This window comes from Muntiacus reevesi, chromosome 14 (genome assembly GCF_963930625.1).
Source record: "Muntiacus reevesi chromosome 14, mMunRee1.1, whole genome shotgun sequence".
NCBI lineage: Eukaryota > Metazoa > Chordata > Mammalia > Artiodactyla > Cervidae > Muntiacus > Muntiacus reevesi.
Window position 1 is genome coordinate 32,715,683 of NC_089262.1, and position 19,318 is coordinate 32,735,000.

A 19,318-nucleotide genomic window follows, 5' to 3' on the forward strand; every position below is an offset into this window, starting at 1 on the left:
ATGACCTTGGGTTAGGCAAAGATTTTTTAGATGTAATATTTAAAAATTGCTAAAGAGTTCATCAGAATTTAAAACACCTGTATTTGAAAGACTTTTAAAATGAAAAAGCAAGCTGCAGACTTGAAAAATATTTGCCAAAGGTATGTCTGATAAAGAACTTTTATCCAGAATATCTAAAGAACTCTCAAAAAAGAAAGTAGTAGAAAATAAACAACTAAATAAGAGACACTTCACTGAAGAAGAGACATGGAAGGCAAATAGTACATGGAAAGATCTTCAATATCATTAGTCATTTAGGAAATGTAAATTAAAATCACAGTACCAATGCATACCTGTTAGAATGGCTTAAAAAAAAAAGTTGATACAATTGCTGTCAAGAATATGAAGTGATTGGAACTCTTATACATTGTTGATAGGAATGCAGAATGGAACAACCACTTCGAAAAAAACAGATTTGCAGTTTCTTATAAAGTTAAGCATACATTTCCCATATGACCGTCAATTTCATTTTGAAGTATTTAGCCAAGAGAAATAATGACTTATTTTTACCAAAACAAACAAACAAAAAGGCCAGAAATCCACAAAGCAATGTTTGTAGTGCTTTATTTATAATCACCTCAAACTGGAAACAACCCCCTATCCTGAATTTGGCAAGTGGATAAACAAAATATGGTATATCCATATAGTGGAATGTTATTCAGCAACAAAAAGGAATGAACTACTGATATATACAGGGTTCTCTGGTGGCTCAGTGGTAAAGAATCTGCCTACCAATGCAGGAGACATGGGTTTGATCCCTGGGTCAGGAAGATCCCCTGAAGAAGGAAATGGCTACCCACTCCTCTATTCTTGCCCAGAGAATCCCTCAGACACAGGAGTCTGGCTGGCTACAATCCATGGGGTCACAAAAGAGTTGGATACAACTTAGTGACTAAACAACAGCAACAACAACTGATATATACAACAACTTAGATACAGCAGCTTAGATTCTACGTTTAAGAAGCAAGGCTCAAAAGGCTTCGTACAGTATGCATGTGTACTAAGTGGATCCAGTTGTGGCCAGCTCTTTGAGACCCATGCACTGTAGCTCGCCAGGCTCCTCTGTCCATGGGATTCTCTGGGCAGGAATACTGCCGTGGGTTGCCATTTGCCCTCCTCCAGGGGATCTTCCTGACCGAAGGATCGAACCCGTGTCTCTTAAGTCTCCTGCATTGACAGGCAGGTTCTTTACCACTATAGTATTGGAAAAAGCTTAACTATCGGGAAACAAAACCAGTTAATAGTTGCCAGTTGTTGAAGCTGGGGCTGTGAAGCATTTTTTGTAAAGAGGCAACACAAGATAAGTTTTTGGAGTGGCAGAACTATTCATTTGCCAGAAGTCACAGTACTGCACATTTAAAAAGTAGAATTTCATAATAAGTATGTTAGGCCACAATAAACTTTACCTATCTATCAGAAGTCTAGACATAGGCACTCTAGTGTTGATGTGGTGTCTCTAATGTCATCAAGGACCAGGGCCTTCTGTTTGTTGCTTTAAGATGCTGCTTGAATCCAGAATCACATCCTCTCTGGCAGAGGAAGGAGTAAACAAGAAGAGGTGAAGAAGGGTCTGCAACCCTCCTTTAGAGACTTTTACAGAGTTCTTTGATACCCTTCCATTTACACAATGTTGGTCAAAGTATAATTGCCGTATTTCATCACATGTATCTGCAAGAGGCTGGAAATTGCAGACTTGGAGAAGAAAAGAGAATGGATGTTGGATTATGTATCTAACAATATCTGTCACACTGCTGATAGCTTCTAGCTGTTGCAGTGTTTTGCAACACTAAAGTTAAGTATCCTGGATCTTCCTCTGGGTTGCTTTATATCCTGAAGTTGCAGAGTGTCTTTCTGTTGTTCCTGTGTACTGTTCCCAAACTCTTATTTGAGCTTACATTTTGCTAATTGGTAGTTCCTAAAATTTAGTGGATGCAGTCTTATTTTAGAAACTGGGTTCAGCAGTTCTAATAACTAGGGTTTGGTAATGCTAAATAGTTAATTAAGTTCCCAAGTAAATCTTAGGGAGAAGACTTGCATAGGTTATTAAAAAAAAAAAAAACCTTTATTTGGAATAAATCATGAATATTTGACAGCAAATGCTGCCTACTTGAAACCTATACATTTAAATGTCAGTGAAATTTCATTGTATATTGGTTATACCTCGATTAAAATTGATGTCTGAAATGCTTAGATAGGCAGTGAATTTCTTACATTAATTATTGAGGACCTGTTATATATTATGTTTCTGTTGTGTTCAAGAAATTTGATAAAACCTAGACATTTGTTTGGAGAAGAAAATGGCAACCCACTACAGTATTCTTGCCTGGGAAATCCCATGGACAGAGGAGCCTGGTGGCCTGTAGTCCATGGGGTCACAAAGAATCGGGCAGGACGTAGCAAGAAAGCAACAAAGACATAAAAAGATTTAAAACGAACAAACAAAAAACAGAGCCTTTGCTCGAAAGGAGCTCTTCTTGGAGAAGAGATAGATGTCAGTATGTATAATTGCAATTTGTGTGATTGGTGTTCAGTCAGTTCAGTTCAGTTGCTCAGTTGTGTCCGACTCTTTGCGACCCCATGAACCGCAGTATGCCAGGCCTCCCTGTCCATCACCAACTCCCGGAGCCCACCCAAACCCATGTCCATTGAGTCAGTGATGCCATCCAACTATCTCATCCTCTGTCGTCCCCTTCCCCTTCTGCCCTCAATCTTTCCCAATATCAGGGTCTTTTCAAATGAGTCAGCTCTTTGCATCAGGTTGTCAAAGTATTGGAGTTTCAGCTTCAGCATCAGTCCTTCCAATGAACACCCAGGACTGATCTCCTTTAGGATGAACTGGTTGGATCTCCTTGCAGTCCAAGGGACTATCAAGTCTTCTCCAACACCACAGTTCAAAAGCATCAATTCTTCTGTGTTCAGCTTTCTTTTTAGTCCAACTCTCACATTCATACATGACTACTGGAAAAACCATAGCCTTGACTAGACAGACCTTTGTTGGCAAAGTAATGTCTCTGCTCTTTAATATGCTGTCTAGGTTGGTCATAACTTTCCTTGTTTTTAATTTTTTTCTTTTAATTTCATGGCTGCAATCGCCATCTACATTGATTGTGGAGCCCAGAAAAATAAAGTCAGCCACTGTTTCCACTCTTTCCCTGTCTATTTCCCATGAAGTGATGGGACCAGATGCCATGATCTTAGTTTTCTGAATATTGAGCTTTAAGCCAACTTTTTCACTCTCCTCTTTACTTTCATCAGGAGGCTCTTTAGTTCTTCTTCACTTTCTGCCATAAGGGTGGTATCATCTGCATATCTGAGGTTATTGATATTTCTCCTGGCAGTCTTGATTCCAGCTTGTGCTTCCTCCCGCCCAGTGTTTTTCATGATGTACTCTGCATATAAGTTAAATAAGTGGGGTGACAATATACAGCCTTGATGTACTCCTTTTCCTATTTGGAACCAGTCTGTTTTTCCATGTCCAGTTCTAACTGTTGCTTCCTGACCTGCATACAGATTTCTCAAGAGGCAGGTCAGGTGGTCTGGTATTCCCATCTCTTTCAGAATTTTCCACAGTTTATTGTGATCCACACAGTCAAAGGCTTTGGCATAGTCAATAAAGCAGAAATAGATGTTATCTTTATGGAACTCTGTTGCTTTTTCGATGATCCAGCGGATGTTATAATGTGGGAATTAGAAGGTAATGTGTGAATCTGGGTAGAATTAGTTTACGTCTTTTTCAAAATTGTTGGGGTTGTTCCAAGTTGTTTACGTTTCCATGTAAGTTTTAGAGTCAGCTTATTCAGTTTCTAATTCCAAGGAGACTCTGCTGGAATTTTAATTGAGATTGTATTGAATTTAAAAATTAAATTGGGCAGAAATGAAATCTTAACAGTATTGACTCCATTAATACAGTGTATCTTCTCATTTGTGTTGATCTTGTTTTTCTCAGAGATGTTTTATGGTTTTTAGTGTATAGATACTACGGCATTCTTGACAGATTCCATATTTATTCTTGCTGTTATAAATATTATGTCATAATTTCAGTATCCAGTTGTTTGTTGCTAGTCAATAGAAATACAATTGATTTATGATTATTTATCTTGTATCCTGTGACATCGTTAAACTCACTTATTAGTTCTAGTAGCATTTTTGTAGACTCTTTGGATTATCTGTATAGATGATCATGTGGTTTCTTAATAAAGACAGTTTTGTTTCTTTTTTCCAGTCTGTAAGCCTTTAATTTCTTTTATCTCTGGCAGGCAACTCTAGGATAAAGAAATGGTAAGAGTTTGAGATCATTGTCTTGTTTTCCAGCATGAGGAAAGCCTTTCCCCGTTAAGTATATTACCTATGAAAGTGAAAGTAAAAGTGTTAGTTGCACAGTCCTGTCTGACTCTTTGCAACCCCATGGACTGTAGCCCACCAGGCTCCTCTGTCCATGGAATTCTCCAGGCAAGAATACTGGAGTGGGTAGCTATTTCCCTCTTCAGGGGATCTTCCTAACCCAGGGATCAAACCCTGGTTTCCTGCATTGCAGGCCGATTCTTTACCGCCTGAGCCACCAGGGAAGCATATTACCTATAAGTTTTTCATAAATGTCCTCTCTCAGATTGAGCAAGTTCCGTTCTGTTTCTAGATTACTGAGAGGTTTTTTTCCTTTTGTTTTATCACAAGTGGATGTTGAATTTTTTTCAAAAGCTTATTTTGCATCAGTTGAGATCTGATATCTTTTCTTAGTCTTTTGATATGTGTATTATATTGTTTAATTTTCAGTCCTTTCCATCTTCCTTTTCATTCCTGGCTTAAATAACACTCAAGCATGTCATAGTATCAGTTTTACACACTGCTGTTTTGTTAGGGATTTTTGTGTCTGTGTTCGTTGGGATCTACAGTTTTCTTTTGGTGACTTTGGTTTTGGCTTCAGAGCCTTATAGAGTGAGTTGAGAAGTGTTCCCTTTTCTGTTTTCTGGAGGAGTTTATATACAGTTGGCTTCCTTCTTCCCTCCTCTCCCTCCCTCCTTCCCTTCCTTCCTCTTGGGCTCAATATCAGATTTTTTTTTTCAGTTTTGAGATATAATTGATATGAAACACTGTGTAAGTCTAAGGAGGACAGCATGATGATTTGTCTTACATGCATCATGAAATGATTACTACAGTAAGTTTGGTGAATATTCATCTTCTCATGTAGATACAAAATTAAAGAAATAGAAAATACTTTTCTTCCTTGTGATGAGGACACTTAGAATTTACTCTCTTAACAACCACAGTTTTAATTATATTTATCATCTTGTACACTGCCTCCCTAGAACTTAATTTATCTTATAACTGAAAGTTTGTACCTTTTGACTGCCTTCATCCAGTTTCTCCACCCACTCCTCCCACCCTTTCCCACCTCTGGTAACCATAAATCTGTTCTAGCTCTATTGGTTTGTTTATTTTTGAAGTATAATTTGGTACAACATTATGTTACTTCCTGTTACACAATGTAGTGATTTAATATTTCTATATATTTCAAAATGATCATCAGGATAAGTCTAGTTAACATCTGTCACCATATAATGATATTGTCTAATTACTGACTGTATTACCTAGACTGTACATTTCATACTTGTGATTCATTTATTTTGCAACTGGAAGTGTGTATCTTTAAAAATTTTTTTACTTTATTTTATTGAAGTGTAGTTAATTTATAGTGTTAATTTCTGCTGTACAGCAACGTGATTCAGTTTTACACAAACATACATACTTATTCTTTTCCATTATAGTTTATCATAGGATATTGAATATAGTTCCCTGTGCTAGACAGTAGGACCTTGTTGTTTATCCATTCTCTATATAATAGTTTGCATCTGCTCATCCATCACCTCCCCATCCCCAGACTCTTGGCAACCACAAGCCTGTTGGCTATGTCTGTGAGTCTGTTTCTGTTTTGTAGGTAAATTCATTTGTGTCATATTTTAGATTCCACATAAAATGATAACATATGGTATATTTCTTTCTCTTTCTGACTTAGGAAGTTTGTATCTCTTAATCTCCCTCACCTATTTGTCTCCTACTCCTACTTCCTCCCCTCTGGCAAACACCCGTTTCTTCTGTGTATTATGACTCTGTTTCTGTTTTGTTGCATTTGTTCATTTGTTTTATTTTTTAAGTTCCACATGTAAGTGAAATCATATAGTGTTTGTCTTTCTCTAACTTATTTCACTTAGCATAATATCTTCTAGGTCCATTCATGCTGTTGCAGAAGGCAAGATTTCATTTTTTTTTTCATGGCTCAGTAATGTTCCCTTTGTATGTATGTATGTTTGTGTGTGTGTCTATGTGTGTGTGTGTAATGTTTCACTGTATGTATGTGTGTGTGTGTGTACATACATTACACTGCATGTATGTGTGTATGTGTATATATGTGGCTTTGTGTGTACTGTTCCACTGTCTGTATGTATATATGTGTGTATATACACATATCTTCTTCATCCATTCATCTGTTGATGGGCACTTGGGTTGTTTCCACATCTTGTCAATTGTAGATAATGCTGCAGTGAACATTCTTGTTCAGTCACCCAGTTGTGTCCAATTCTTTGTGACCCATGGACTGCAGCAATGAAGCCTCCCTGTCCCTAACTATCTCCTGAAGTTTGCCCAAGTTCATGTCCATTGTATCGGTGATGCCATCCAGCCATCTCATCCTCTGACACCCTCTTCTCTTTCTGCCCCCAATCTTTCCCAGCATCAGGGACTTCCCAGTGAGTCAGCTGTTCCCATCAGATGAACAAAATACTGGAGCTTCAACTTCAGCATCAGTCCTTCCAAGGAGTATTCAGGGTTGATTTCCCTTGAGATTGACTAGTTTGATCTCTTTGCTGTCCAAGGAATATTCAGGAGTCTTCTCCAGCACCACAGTTTGTAGGCATCAGTTCTTTGGTGCTCTGCCTTCTTTACGGTTCAGCTCTCACAAACATATGTGACCAATGGGAACGTAAGAGTGCATATATCTTTTCAAGTTAGTGTTTTCTTTTTCTTCAGATAAATAACCAGGAGTGGGATTTCTGGATTCTGTGGTAGTTCTGTTTTTAATTTTTTGAGGAATCTCCATACTGTTTTCCACAGTGGCTGCACCAGTTTATTTTCCCACCAACAGTGCAAAAGGATTCCTTTTTCTTTACATCCTTGCTACCGCTTGTTGTTATTATTACTGTGTTAATGTTTACTTTTGGCTGTGCTGGGTCTTCACTGGTCATTGCTGTGTGGGCTTTCTCCCGTTGCAGCGAGTGGGGGCTCTTCTCTAGGTGTGCAGCTTCCTGTTGCAGTGGCTTTTTTTTGTTGTGAAATGCAGGCTCTAGGGCTTGTGGGCTCAGTAGTTGCCACTCCCAGACTGTAGCGCTCAGGCTCAGTAGTTGCGGCACACAGGCTTAGTTGTCCTGTGTCACATGGGATCTTCCTGGATCAGGATTGAACCTGCGTCTCCTGCCTTGGCAGACAGCTCCTTTACCACTGAGCCACCAGAGAAGCCCTTGTTGTCTTTTTGATAATAGCCATTCTGACAGGTGTGAGGTAATATCTTATTGTGGTTTTGATTTGCATTTCCCTGATGTTGAGCATCTTTTCATTTCTCTGTTGGCCATCTATATATTTTCTTTGGAAAAATGTCTACTCATATCTTCTTCCCATTTCTTAATCAGGTTGTTTGTTTCTTCAGTGTTGAGTTGCATGAGTTCTTTGTGTATTTTGGATGTTAATCCCTTATCAGATACATCGTTGCAAAAACTTTTTCCTATTCAGTAGGTGGCCTTTTCTTTCTTAAGGTGTTAATTTCTTTCTTAAATGTTTGATAGAATTCAACAGTGAAGTCATTCTTAGTGGAAAGATTTTCAACTATGTGCTAAGTTTTTTTAATCATATAGGAATATTCTAGATATTATTTCTTATTGAGTGAACTTTGCTGGTTTGTCTTTTAAGGAAATTTGTCCATTTGATGTAAATTATTGTATTTATTTATGTAAATTCATTCATAAAATTTCCCTATTATTCTTTGAATGTTGATAAGCTCTACAGTTATATCTTTTCTTTCATTCAAGATACTGGTGTTTGAAGTTGTCTCCAATTTCTACTTTTTAATCATTCCACCTGGAAATTTTCTAATTTTATTGATCTCAACAAGCTTTTGATTTCTCTACTGATTTGCAGTTTTCTGTTTTATTCATTTGTATTCTCATTTCCTCCCTTCTGCTAGTTTTGGTTTTAATATTTTATCCTTTTTCTAGTTTGAATTTTATATCATTGATTTGAGGCATGTCTTTTCTTCTTTTTTCCTGTGCTCAGTCTTAGTCAAATACCATGAATTTCAATATATTGTATTTTCTTGTTTTTTGAAGTCTGAGGGTTATCTAATATTCCTTATTAACTTTTGACTCATGGATTATTTAGAATTGTATTTATTAATTTCTGAATGTTTTGGATGAGAATATTTCCAGATACATTTCTGTATTGATCATTTATTTAGTTTCATTTTTTGAACAGTGTATATACTTTTTTGATGTCTTTCATTTTAGTGTGTTTAGATTTGTTTTAATGGCTCAGAATGTCATCTGTCTTGGTGAATGTTCAATCTGTAAAAGAATACACATCCAGTTGTTGGGTGAAGTGTTACATAAATGTTAATTAGCTCAACTTGTCTGGTAGAGTTTCTGAGGTCTTCTGTAGTCTTACTGATTTTTTCTTTTTGAGGTGAGGGAAGGTCTACTTGTTTGATTAGTTACTGAGAGATGAGTGTTGACGTGTACAGCTGTTAAGTATGGATTTGGTATTTCTTTTATTTCTATTAAGTTTGCTTTCACATTTTGAAGCTCTGTTATTAGGGAGATATGCCTTTAGGATTCTTATATCTTCTTAATATTTTGTTTCTTATATCTTCTTGATCATTTGACTCTTTTTCATAATGAAAATTTCCTCTTTGTCTCTAGTTTTATTCATTGTTTTCAAGTTCACTTTGACATTAATATACTCATTCTAGCTTTCTTTTGATTATGTTATTGTACATCTTTTTTCCATCCTTTTACTGTTAAATGGTTAATAAGTCTTTAAGTATTTTTGTGTGTTTTTCCTATGTAAACACACATTTTTTATATATTTCTATATATAAAAATATAGACTCTGCTGAATTTTAGGTTTTATCTAATCCAATCTGATAGTCTTTTCCTTTTAATTAGAGGTTTTATGCCATTTCCAATTAATGTAATGGAATTTCCAGTTATTGATGAGGTTGGATTTAAACCTACCATGTTGCTATGTGTTTTATATTTGTATTTATCCCACTGTTCTTTTAAATTATCTTCTCCTGTTTTGGCTAGGGAAGTCCCACATCATTCTTTTTTACTGACCAGTTTTTTTCAGTATATTTTTTGGTGTGTGTTATATAACAGTATACTAACACATGTAATTTAAAAATTAACCTGTATATGTAAGGGATATATTATGTTCATCAGTTCTACTGATCAGAGTGTATAGTCAGAGTTGTTTGGAAACTACTGCTTTAGAGGGTCAGAACTAAGAACTCTGACATTTGAAGTAGAATTTGCCACTTGTGATTTGATTTCATGACAGCACAATTTGGATGGTTGACTTTATTGCAGTGGGAAACCTCATTTATATACTGCACATTTTATTTTTAAAATGTAAAAAAACACTAATTAGATTTATATGCTTAAAAGTTCAGGAGGTCTTTGTGAACTCTTTTCTATTTTAAAACCCTTTCTTTTTTATAAATGAAAATCTCCCTTTTTTTTTTTTTTAAGGACTGTGAGGACCTGGGAAGTTGAAAATCCGAAGAAGCAAAAAAGTGTGTTTAAACCGCGGACGATGCAGGGTAAAAAAGTAATTCCTACCACGTGCACATATAGCAGAGATGGAAACCTCATAGCAGCTGCTTGCCAGAATGGAAGCATACAGATCTGGGACCGAAATATGACAGTAAGTCAAGGATATTTAAGTACTCTTTTCTGAGAAGAAAGCCACCTTAGAAAGACAAACATCATGTTAAAATATTATGAAGGTCAATTTCCTGAGTTTAGCCCTAATTTAAACTTCAGTGTTAGTTGATAAAACATTGGGCCTCTGCAGTAAACAGCATTTTGGCAAACATTCCAGCTCAGTATTTTCCAATGTGTATTAGATTTTGTTTTTTAACATAAACTCAATCTTTTGGTATAAAATGTAAAAAAATATAGTGTAGTTTATTTTATGACATTTCAATATACTTGGTTTTGTAAGTGAAGAATTTGACAGTAATATAAAACAAGACTAAGCAGAGAACTAGAAAATACCCTTTAAAAGAGGTGAGAAAACCATGAAATAACCAGGGTGATCCATAAATTGTTGAGCAGTTACTTCTGTAGTAATTTAAATAATAATTTGACATTCCATGACATTCCATTTGAATAAGTTTCAGGTTTTTTTTTCAGTTTTAGGTCATTATTAGAATAAAATAAATTTTGAAATTGAAAGGGATCATAGAATTCTATAACCACAGAAAGAATGAATAAAATAATGAATAGTCTTTGGCTAATTCTGTGTATTACCAGTAAGCTTTGAAAAGGGCTTTGTTGCGTGTATAGATGGTAAAACAAGAATTTTTAAGTGGAATTATTCTAGATTACCAATGTTAAAATGAAAATCTACACTAATGTTATAGGAAAAGTTGATTATCTCATTTTACTAAAAGGTGCTGGTAAAATTATTAATTCAATAAGTATTTATTATCTTTACTGTATTCAGGCACTATTCTGAAGACTGAAACTACTGTAGATTATCCAAAATTCCTGCCTTCATAGAGTTTACATTCTTCTTTTTTTTTTCTTCTTCTTATTTTTAACAATTATAGAAATAATATTCTTTCAAATAAAATTGCCCATCAAACACTTTAATTTTGAAAGGAGCCCCAGGAAGCAGTTGTCTTTTCAGGCAGATGGAGTTAAAGTCAGTTTTCTGGGAATAAGGTAAAAAGTAATGATAGAGAAAAAAGAATCCATGTTGATAATGCTGGAAATATCTTTGGCATTTTCTGTTTGTCAGATCTTTTTATTTCTGTTTTCATCTCCACTATAAACCCCATAAAGCTTCATAACAGCTCAGAGATTTTAAAAATCCTTTGAATTGTAAACTGAGTTTTAACTAAGCAATAAATTTTTTAGTAACTGGCTTTCATCGTCTCTGAGTGCTGTTGATTTAACACAGAAATTTTAAAAGTTTTCTTGACTAGCTTTAATAGTAATGTGTTTAGTGTGTGTATATATATAATGTATGCATACATGCACATATATGTGTGTATGTACATATATACATGCTTTTCATGGGCTTCTCTGGTGGCTCAGACAGTAAAGAATTCCAGGCGGCTGCAATGCAGGAGACCTGGGTTCGATCCTGGGGTTGGGAAGATCCCCTGGAAGAGGGCATGGCAACCCACTCCAGTATTCTTGCCTGGAGAATCCCCACGGACAGAAGAGCCTGGCGGGCCACAGTCCATGGGGTCGCAAAGAGTCAGACACGACTGAGCGACTAAGCACAGTACATGCCTTTTTTTTAGAAACCATAGTTTTTAAGTTGAATATAGTTTTTAAAGACTAGCCTTGTGAAAAAGAAAAAAAAAAAATAAAGACTAGCCTTGTATATCTCTTAAAATAATTAGTATATCTCATGTTTCCTATTTTGTAGAAAAGAAAATCTTTTAACCATTGTTCTAATCAGAATCTTTGATTCTGTTTGGTTAAAATTTAATAATACATTGAATATAGAGCTTATTTTACAACATCCTATTCACTATATTTCTTCATATTCTTAAATTTGCATATGTGTGTGTCACCTGAAGAAAAATCAAATTGAGAGGAAAAAAATCTTGTTAGGAAACCCAGTTCGATTAAAAATAGATTTTAAAAATTCTTAACTATTACTTCAGCAATAATAAATCATGTAGAGGGAAACACTAAAGCTGAGTTAAGAAAAGGTAATAACAATAATTTTTCCCACACAGTAGCCAAAGAATTACATGGCAAATAATGCTTCCTACATATGTTTTGTGATGAGTAAAGCTATCACAATTGCTGTATTTAATCATGAAATTCTCATTAGACCAACTTGAACTTCAGCAAATTAAATGAAATGTATCGCTTTTCTTGGAAGTAAAGTGTCTGTCAGTGATAAATTTCTGTGTTCCCCAGGCCTACCTTTATTCTAGAAATTTGCTGGCTGGTAGTATAGCCACTAGCGACATTTGACTATTTCAATTTTAAAATAATTAAAATAGGATAAAATTAAAATTTCAGTTCCTCAGCCATACTAGCCTCTGACTGGACAGCACAGAACATTCTCATCATTGCAGAAAGTTCTGTTGGACACTGTTGCTCAAGAGGAGTGTTTGTTTGCCCAATATCACTCTCAGTCGTTTGATGCTGGGTTCATTTTAAATTTGAAAGGAAGGTCACTTTAGAGGAACTTCTCCTGGTCTGTGCTGCCTCCCAAATTCCTCCCTCTCCATTCACCAGCTTGTATGTGAGCAACAGCAAGGAGGCCAGTGTTTGGTTGGCATGAAGTGAGGGAGGTGCAGAGTATGGGGAGATGATGTTGGAGAGGTCAGACTCAGGACCTCTGCATAAGCTGAACCTTCAGCCTCCACATTCTTTCTCTTCGGTGTTCACATGACGTACCCTTCTCCTCTTTCAGCCCTTTGCTCAAGTGCTGTCTTTTCAGCAAGGCCTTCCCTGACTCCACGCTATGTACAGTTGCAGCGTTCACCCCACCGGTGGCACTCTCTCTCCCTCTTATTTTCTACCATAGTGCCGATCATCACCTGACATACTATACTGTATATTTTACTTGTTTATTGACATTGTCAGTTTATTTCTAAGAAGTCATTAAAAATAGTAGCATAAAGAACTATCTATGTTATATGAAAACATAATGAGTCAGAGATACGAGAGGGAGGATGTAGAGCTATTGAGGTCCACAAATACATAATTTTTGATGTATCTTTAATGATGTAAAAACACATAATCTGTATTAATATAGATGGATTTTAAAATGATGTTTCATGTCTCTCTCAAGTATAATTTCTGGCGTTTAAAATATTCCACCTTGGATAGTTTTATGAATACCCAGTGATGACTTTCATTCACATTAAAAAACCTACTGGACTCTTGGGACATATTTTGCTGGAAGCAGTGTTAGTGCTATTTAGTGTCTGTCAGGAATTGACAATATGCCGAATTCTTTACCAAAAGAACATGGTGTGCGTCCTTATATTGCAATCATTATATGTAGACTAAGATTGTGGTAGGCAAATGAGGACCCATTATATTCATGGAGTTTTGCCTTCCCTAGAACAGGTGATGGGGGGAATAATATTTGAAGTTTGATTTGGCAATAGGGTATGACCAGAAACTTGACCCACTCTCCATCTGACTACCTCCTACTGCTCCTTTGGCCTGCAACCCCAGTCCGGATTCTGGGGCTGTCCCTTTTAGAAACATGACCACACACTACAGCCCCTTACCAGGAAAACCTCAAGCCTGTGAGACGCTGCAGAGACATTTCTCCAGCTTGGTGGTTGGTCAGTGCCCCCATTCTCTCAACCATGCTAGAGAAAGTTGGTTTGGTTCAGAGAAAGCTGGGGCAAGGACTAGTGATCACACCAGGAGATAAGCTTCTGAGCGAATAAGCCCCTGGTGAAATAGAGAACAGGTATCAAGGAGAGAGAATACGAAAAATAAAGTCACCAGTAGTAGCTTGAGTCCAGTGTTCCACAAATCTTTAAATGTCTCCAGTCACCTTCAGGGCTTCCCAGGTGGCTCAGTGGACAAAGACTGTGCCGGCAGTGCAGGAGACATGGGTTCGATCCCTGGGTCAGGAAGATCCCCTGGAGGGGTCATGGCAACACACTCCAGTATTCTTGCTGGGAAAATCCCTTGGGCAGAGGAGCTGGCAAGCTGCGGTCCATGGGCTCACAAAGAGTTGGACACGACTGAAGTGACTGAGCATGCACACTTGCAGTCACCGTCAGGTGACCCAAGTTAAGATTAGGTTGAATTTTGGCCTTCTACACCTTCCCCTTTATTAATATATTATATATACATACACACAGAGTAAAACATTTTGTTTTTATAATAGAGAATTTACAATTTCCTTTTTTTTGTTTGGTAAAGAATCTGCCTGCAGTGCAGGAGACCTGGGTTTGATCCCTGGGTTGGGAAGATCCCCTGGAGGAGGGGACGGCTACCTGCTCCAGTGTTCTGACCTGGAGAATTCCACGGACTACAGTCCATAGGGTCGCAAAGAGTCGGACACGATTGAGCAACTTTAACTTTCACTTTTTTAATTTGAGAGTATAACATGGACAACCTTGTAATAATAGATATGGTTCTAATTGGATTTTTCAAAATTTCTTTATTTAAAAAGAAGCATAATTTTACAAAAATGAAATATATACTTTTCAAAAAATTGTTATTACTATTATGATTAGTTGTATCTCTACTCTTATTAGCCTATTTCTACCCATTATGCTTGTAAATTGGGCTTCTCTGACTTATAAATTACCTGCAATGTATCCTTCTGTAGTTTTCTCCATAGCTCTATTTCTGTTAGTTTGTCTAGCTAGATGTGGCTCTGTAAAAAATATAAAGTCATGTTAACAGTTCAAATATAGATTTTTGTCTTTTCTTTAGGCCTAATAGTTGCAGTTTAGAAAATAAATATGGATAACTAAAAGTCTACTGTGTAGTTCTATAGCATATTTTGTAAATGACACCCGAGACATACAATTACTCTGCACATTACCTGGGACTTTCTGTCCACCAGTCCTGAGTTTCCTAAGCTGTCTACATCCTCATCTTCCTTATTCATGAAATGACGGCATGATCCCCACCTTGTCTGGTTATTTTGAGGATTGTATTAGGTATATATTTAAAGCATCCAGAACAGGGCTTGTACATAGTAGGTTTTAATAACTGTCTTATTCTTTCTTTTTTAGCTCCTAGGGGATTTGCAGTTTTTGTAGAATGGTGTAGTTAGATCTCAGGGTGCAGTTTAACAAATGTCTGGAAAGTGTCATGAATTTGAGCATAGCAGATGCTTTGGTGGTTAAAAGTATGGTGTAGGAAGATAAGAATATAGATCTCTGCTAGAACCAGTCATTCAATGTATGGAAATAAAATCACCATCAATAAACAAAAACTTTATGTATCCATTGATTAGTGTGCTTTAACAGTTGTGAATTATAATTATTTTTAAAATAAACATTCAAGAGAAAGCATATGACTTACAACTTATTCCATAGTGTTTTTAACATGCATATTTTTCAAAGCTCACTTTTCAAAAAATGTGTCATTGATTCAAAACACAAACCATCAATACTGTGTGAAATTACTTGCATTCCCTAAAGTTAAGTTGTAATTTGTCAATTATTTTAATGGAAGCTTTAAAGTTTTACTTATAATGCTCTTGTAAAATGTCACATATTTGGGGAAGCAGTATTAATCAAAATGAGAATATGCTAGTTTTGAAAAAGTTAGGTTAAAATTTTTGTTTTAAATGGGGATGATTGTTATCCTTATTTTTTGAGGGCAGGAGGATAATTGAATTTAAGACTTCTAGTTAAATATGGTAAGTTAAACAAATTCATTCAATTCTGTTTCTTCCTGAAACCCCACTAAAATGACAGAAAAGGCATTTTTAAGGCATAAACCCATACAAACAAAGAGAATTAGAGAGGAGATGACAGCCAAAAAGAGAAGTCAAGACACTTTTGGAAACTGGAAACCAGATGTGTGAATGGTCACTGACTTGGCCAACTGGAGAAAGCTGAAACCTTAGCTGGGCTGGGAAAAGCCTATAAAAAGATGAACTGGCTTATCCTGCAGTTCTCTTCCTACCCTAGACTGAAGAGTTACTTTTAGGGTGGTCTGTCAGAGAGACTTCATACTACAAGCAAAGCTGAGATAAGGTGAAAATCTTCATAAGAGGGCTGTGTTTCATCTCCTTCTCTGTTGTTATTGCCGTTGTTGTTATTATAGCATTTACTGAGTACTTACTTTCAGTTAGGTAGTATTTTAAGTACTTTACATGTTTTACTTTATTTAATCCATACAACAATCCTTACAAAAGCACTGTTACTATCATTACTTTACAGATGAGGAAACCAATACCAAAAAAAGTTGTGCTGCCTAGCCAAAGTTGCAGCTCGTAAGTGGCAGAACTAGGATCCAGTGCTAGGCAGTCTGGAGCAAGTGCTTATACCAAAGGTCAGCAAGCTGTGGCCCATGTGCCACGTCTATTTTTGTATGACCTGCAAGCTAAGAAAGATTTTTTTTTTTTCATTTTTAAATGGTTGTGTTGTTTTTCTGTGGTTATTGTAACAAATTTACCAAAAACTTAGTGGCTTAAAATAGCACAGACTTCTTATACTTATGTCAGTTAGAAGTCTCATTGATGAGTCGGTTCTAATGAGGTAGATGAACCTAGAACCTATTATACAGAATGAAGTAAGTCAGAAAGAGAAAGACAAATACTGTATATTGACATATATATATGGAACTGAGAAAGATGGTCCTGATCCTATTTGCAGAGCAGCAAAGGAGACGCAAACATAAAGGACAGACTTTTAGACACAGAGGAGGAAGGAGAGGGTGGGATGATTTGAGAGAGTAGCATTGAAACTCTATACATTACCATATGTAAAATAGATAGCCAGTGGGCATTTGGTGTATGACTCAGGAAACCAAAAGCTGATGCTCTGTGACAACCTAGAGGGGTGGAAGGTGGAAGGAAGGTTTAAGAGGGAGGGGATATATGTATACCTATGGCTGATTCATGTTGATATGTGGCAGAAACCATCACAGTATTGTAATCATCCTCCAATTAAACATAAAGTGAAATTTTTTAAAAAAACGTATATAAAAAACAGTTTCATTGAACTCAAAATCAGCGTGTTGGCAGGACTTCGTTCTCTTTTGGCTGCTTCAGGGGAGAATCCATCTCCTTGCCCTTTCCAGCTTCTAGAAGCTACCCATATTCCTTGGCTCATGGCTGCCTTCCTTCATCTTCAATGTCAACAATAGTGAGTTTGAGTCTTTTTCACATCCTCTCTTCTGCTTCCCTCTTCCACTTTTAAAGACTCTTGTGCTTCTGTGTTTCTTTTTCTGTTTTGCATATAGGGTTGTCGTTACCATCTTTCTAAATTCCGTATATATGTGTTAGTATGCTGTAATGTTCTTTATCTTTCTGGCTTACTTCACTCTGTATAATGGGCTCCAGTTTCGTCCATCTCATTAGAACTGATTCAAATGAATTCTTTTTAATGGCTGAGTAATATTCCATGGTGTATATGTACCACAGCTTCCTTATCCATTCATCTGCGGATGGGCATCTAGGCTGCTTCCATGTCCTGGCTATTATAAACAGTGCTGCGATGAACATTGGGGTGCACGTGTCTCTTTCAGATCTGGTTTCCTCGGTGTGTATGCCCAGAAGTGGTATTGCTGGGTCATATGGCAGTTCTATTTCCAGTTTTTTAAGAAATCTCCACACTGTTTTCCATAGTGGCTGTACTAGTTTGAACTCTGTGGGAGAAGGTGAGGGTGGGATGTTTCAAAAGAACAGCATGTATATTATCTATGGTGAATCAGATCACTAGCCCAGGTGGGATGCATGAGACGAGTGCTCGGGCCTGGTGCACTGGGAGGACCCAGAGGAGTCGGGTGGAGAGGGAGGTGGGAGGGGGGATCGGGATGGGGAATACGTGTAACTCAATGGCTGATTCGTGTCAATGTATGACAAAACCTACTGAAATGTTGTGAAGTGATTGGCCTCCAACTAATAAAATAAATTAAAAAAAAATAAAAAATAAAAAAATAAAGACTCTTGTGCTTACATTATATCTACTTGAATAATTGCTATGTTTAAGATCAGTTGGTAATCAACATTAATTCAGTTTGAAATCTTAATTCCCTTTTGCCTGGTATGATAACATATTGACAGGTTCCAAGGATTAGGGAGTGGAAATCTTTGCATGGGACATTGCTGTGCCTGCCACATGGTTTATAAAAGAAAACAAAATAAAAGTATTTCGTGACACACGAAAATTATGTGAAATTCTAATTTCAGTGTCCATGAATAAAGCTTAATTAGAACATCCTTGCTTGTACATTTTTATATTATCTATGGCTGCTTTTATACGTCAGTAGCAGACAATACCAGATGTGTGATGCATCCCGCCCTCCGCCAAAGTTTCAGAACTGAAAGTAATTTTCTTTTTTCTGGGTAAGAATTGTTCATCAAGTGCTCAGCACAGTGAATGAAGACTCACATCAAACCAGGCGTCATGAAATTTCAGGACACCAGGTTTATAGAGAAGATCCTTCTGCACTCTAAAGGCACCTTCACTTGTCTGTGAGACAATCCCGTCAAGAATTAAGCTCAAAATACCCTAAACACTACTCCTCTTCTCCTTTAGAAGTCACCCTTCCTTTTGACTTTGCTGTTTTTCTTCATTTGTGTTTCCATTTAGAACTTCAAAATATTCTCTTGTCTCCTATATATTCTATGTTTTACTGTACCTCGCATCTGCCCCCTCAATTTCTTTTCCTTTGCTTTCATTCTACTTCAGACTTTCATCACCTCTCACCTGCATTGCTAGGTATCCTTTCCCTTCTCTGCCCATCCTCTCTGGTTTGCTTAGCCCCAGTTTAAATCATATTCAATATAATAATCACTCCTTCGCTGCTTACTACATAGTGAATATAGTTCATGTATCTGCAGGCTGACACCTTCAGTCTTTCCATTTGTCTTTGTCCTGCCTTAGAGTATCTCCTGCAACTCTCTCCATAAATAGAAAAATGTCTTTTTTAAAATCAGATTAGGTTATACTCTGTTCTCTCCTGATCATCCTCTACCTTCCTGCTTTGGTGCCTTACTCTATACTGACCGCTCTGCCCTGTCTGTCTCTCCTGGCAGCTCCCCCAACTAGAGGAGATCTCTCCCAATGAAGAAGGTAAATCAGTTGCCATTCTCTCTGTGGTACTGTTGCATAGTCGTGCTGCTCTATTTGTGGACTAGAAGATTATTTATCCTAGGAGTGTAAATCCTGAAGATATTCAAATAACAGAATTAGGTAAAATGTTTGTTTAAAAATATTAAGCTTCCACTTAAAAAAAATCTCATCTTTTTAATAAGTGAAGAGTGCTTTGCCATAGTTTAACCCATGGTGATGGTGAGTTTCCCTAGGCTACAGAAATGTCCAGTT

At 36.7% G+C, this 19,318-nt stretch overlaps 1 protein-coding gene across 1 annotated transcript in view; it reads left to right on the forward strand.

The window, feature by feature from the left end:
- WDR70 (WD repeat domain 70) overlaps positions 1 to 19,318 on the forward strand; it is a 274,164-nt gene that overhangs the window by 166,353 nt on the left and 88,493 nt on the right. The window contains exon 10 of the mRNA XM_065905250.1: positions 9,828 to 10,002. Coding sequence (XP_065761322.1) covers positions 9,828 to 10,002 — 175 coding nt within the window. The remainder of the gene's footprint in view (positions 1 to 9,827; positions 10,003 to 19,318) is intronic.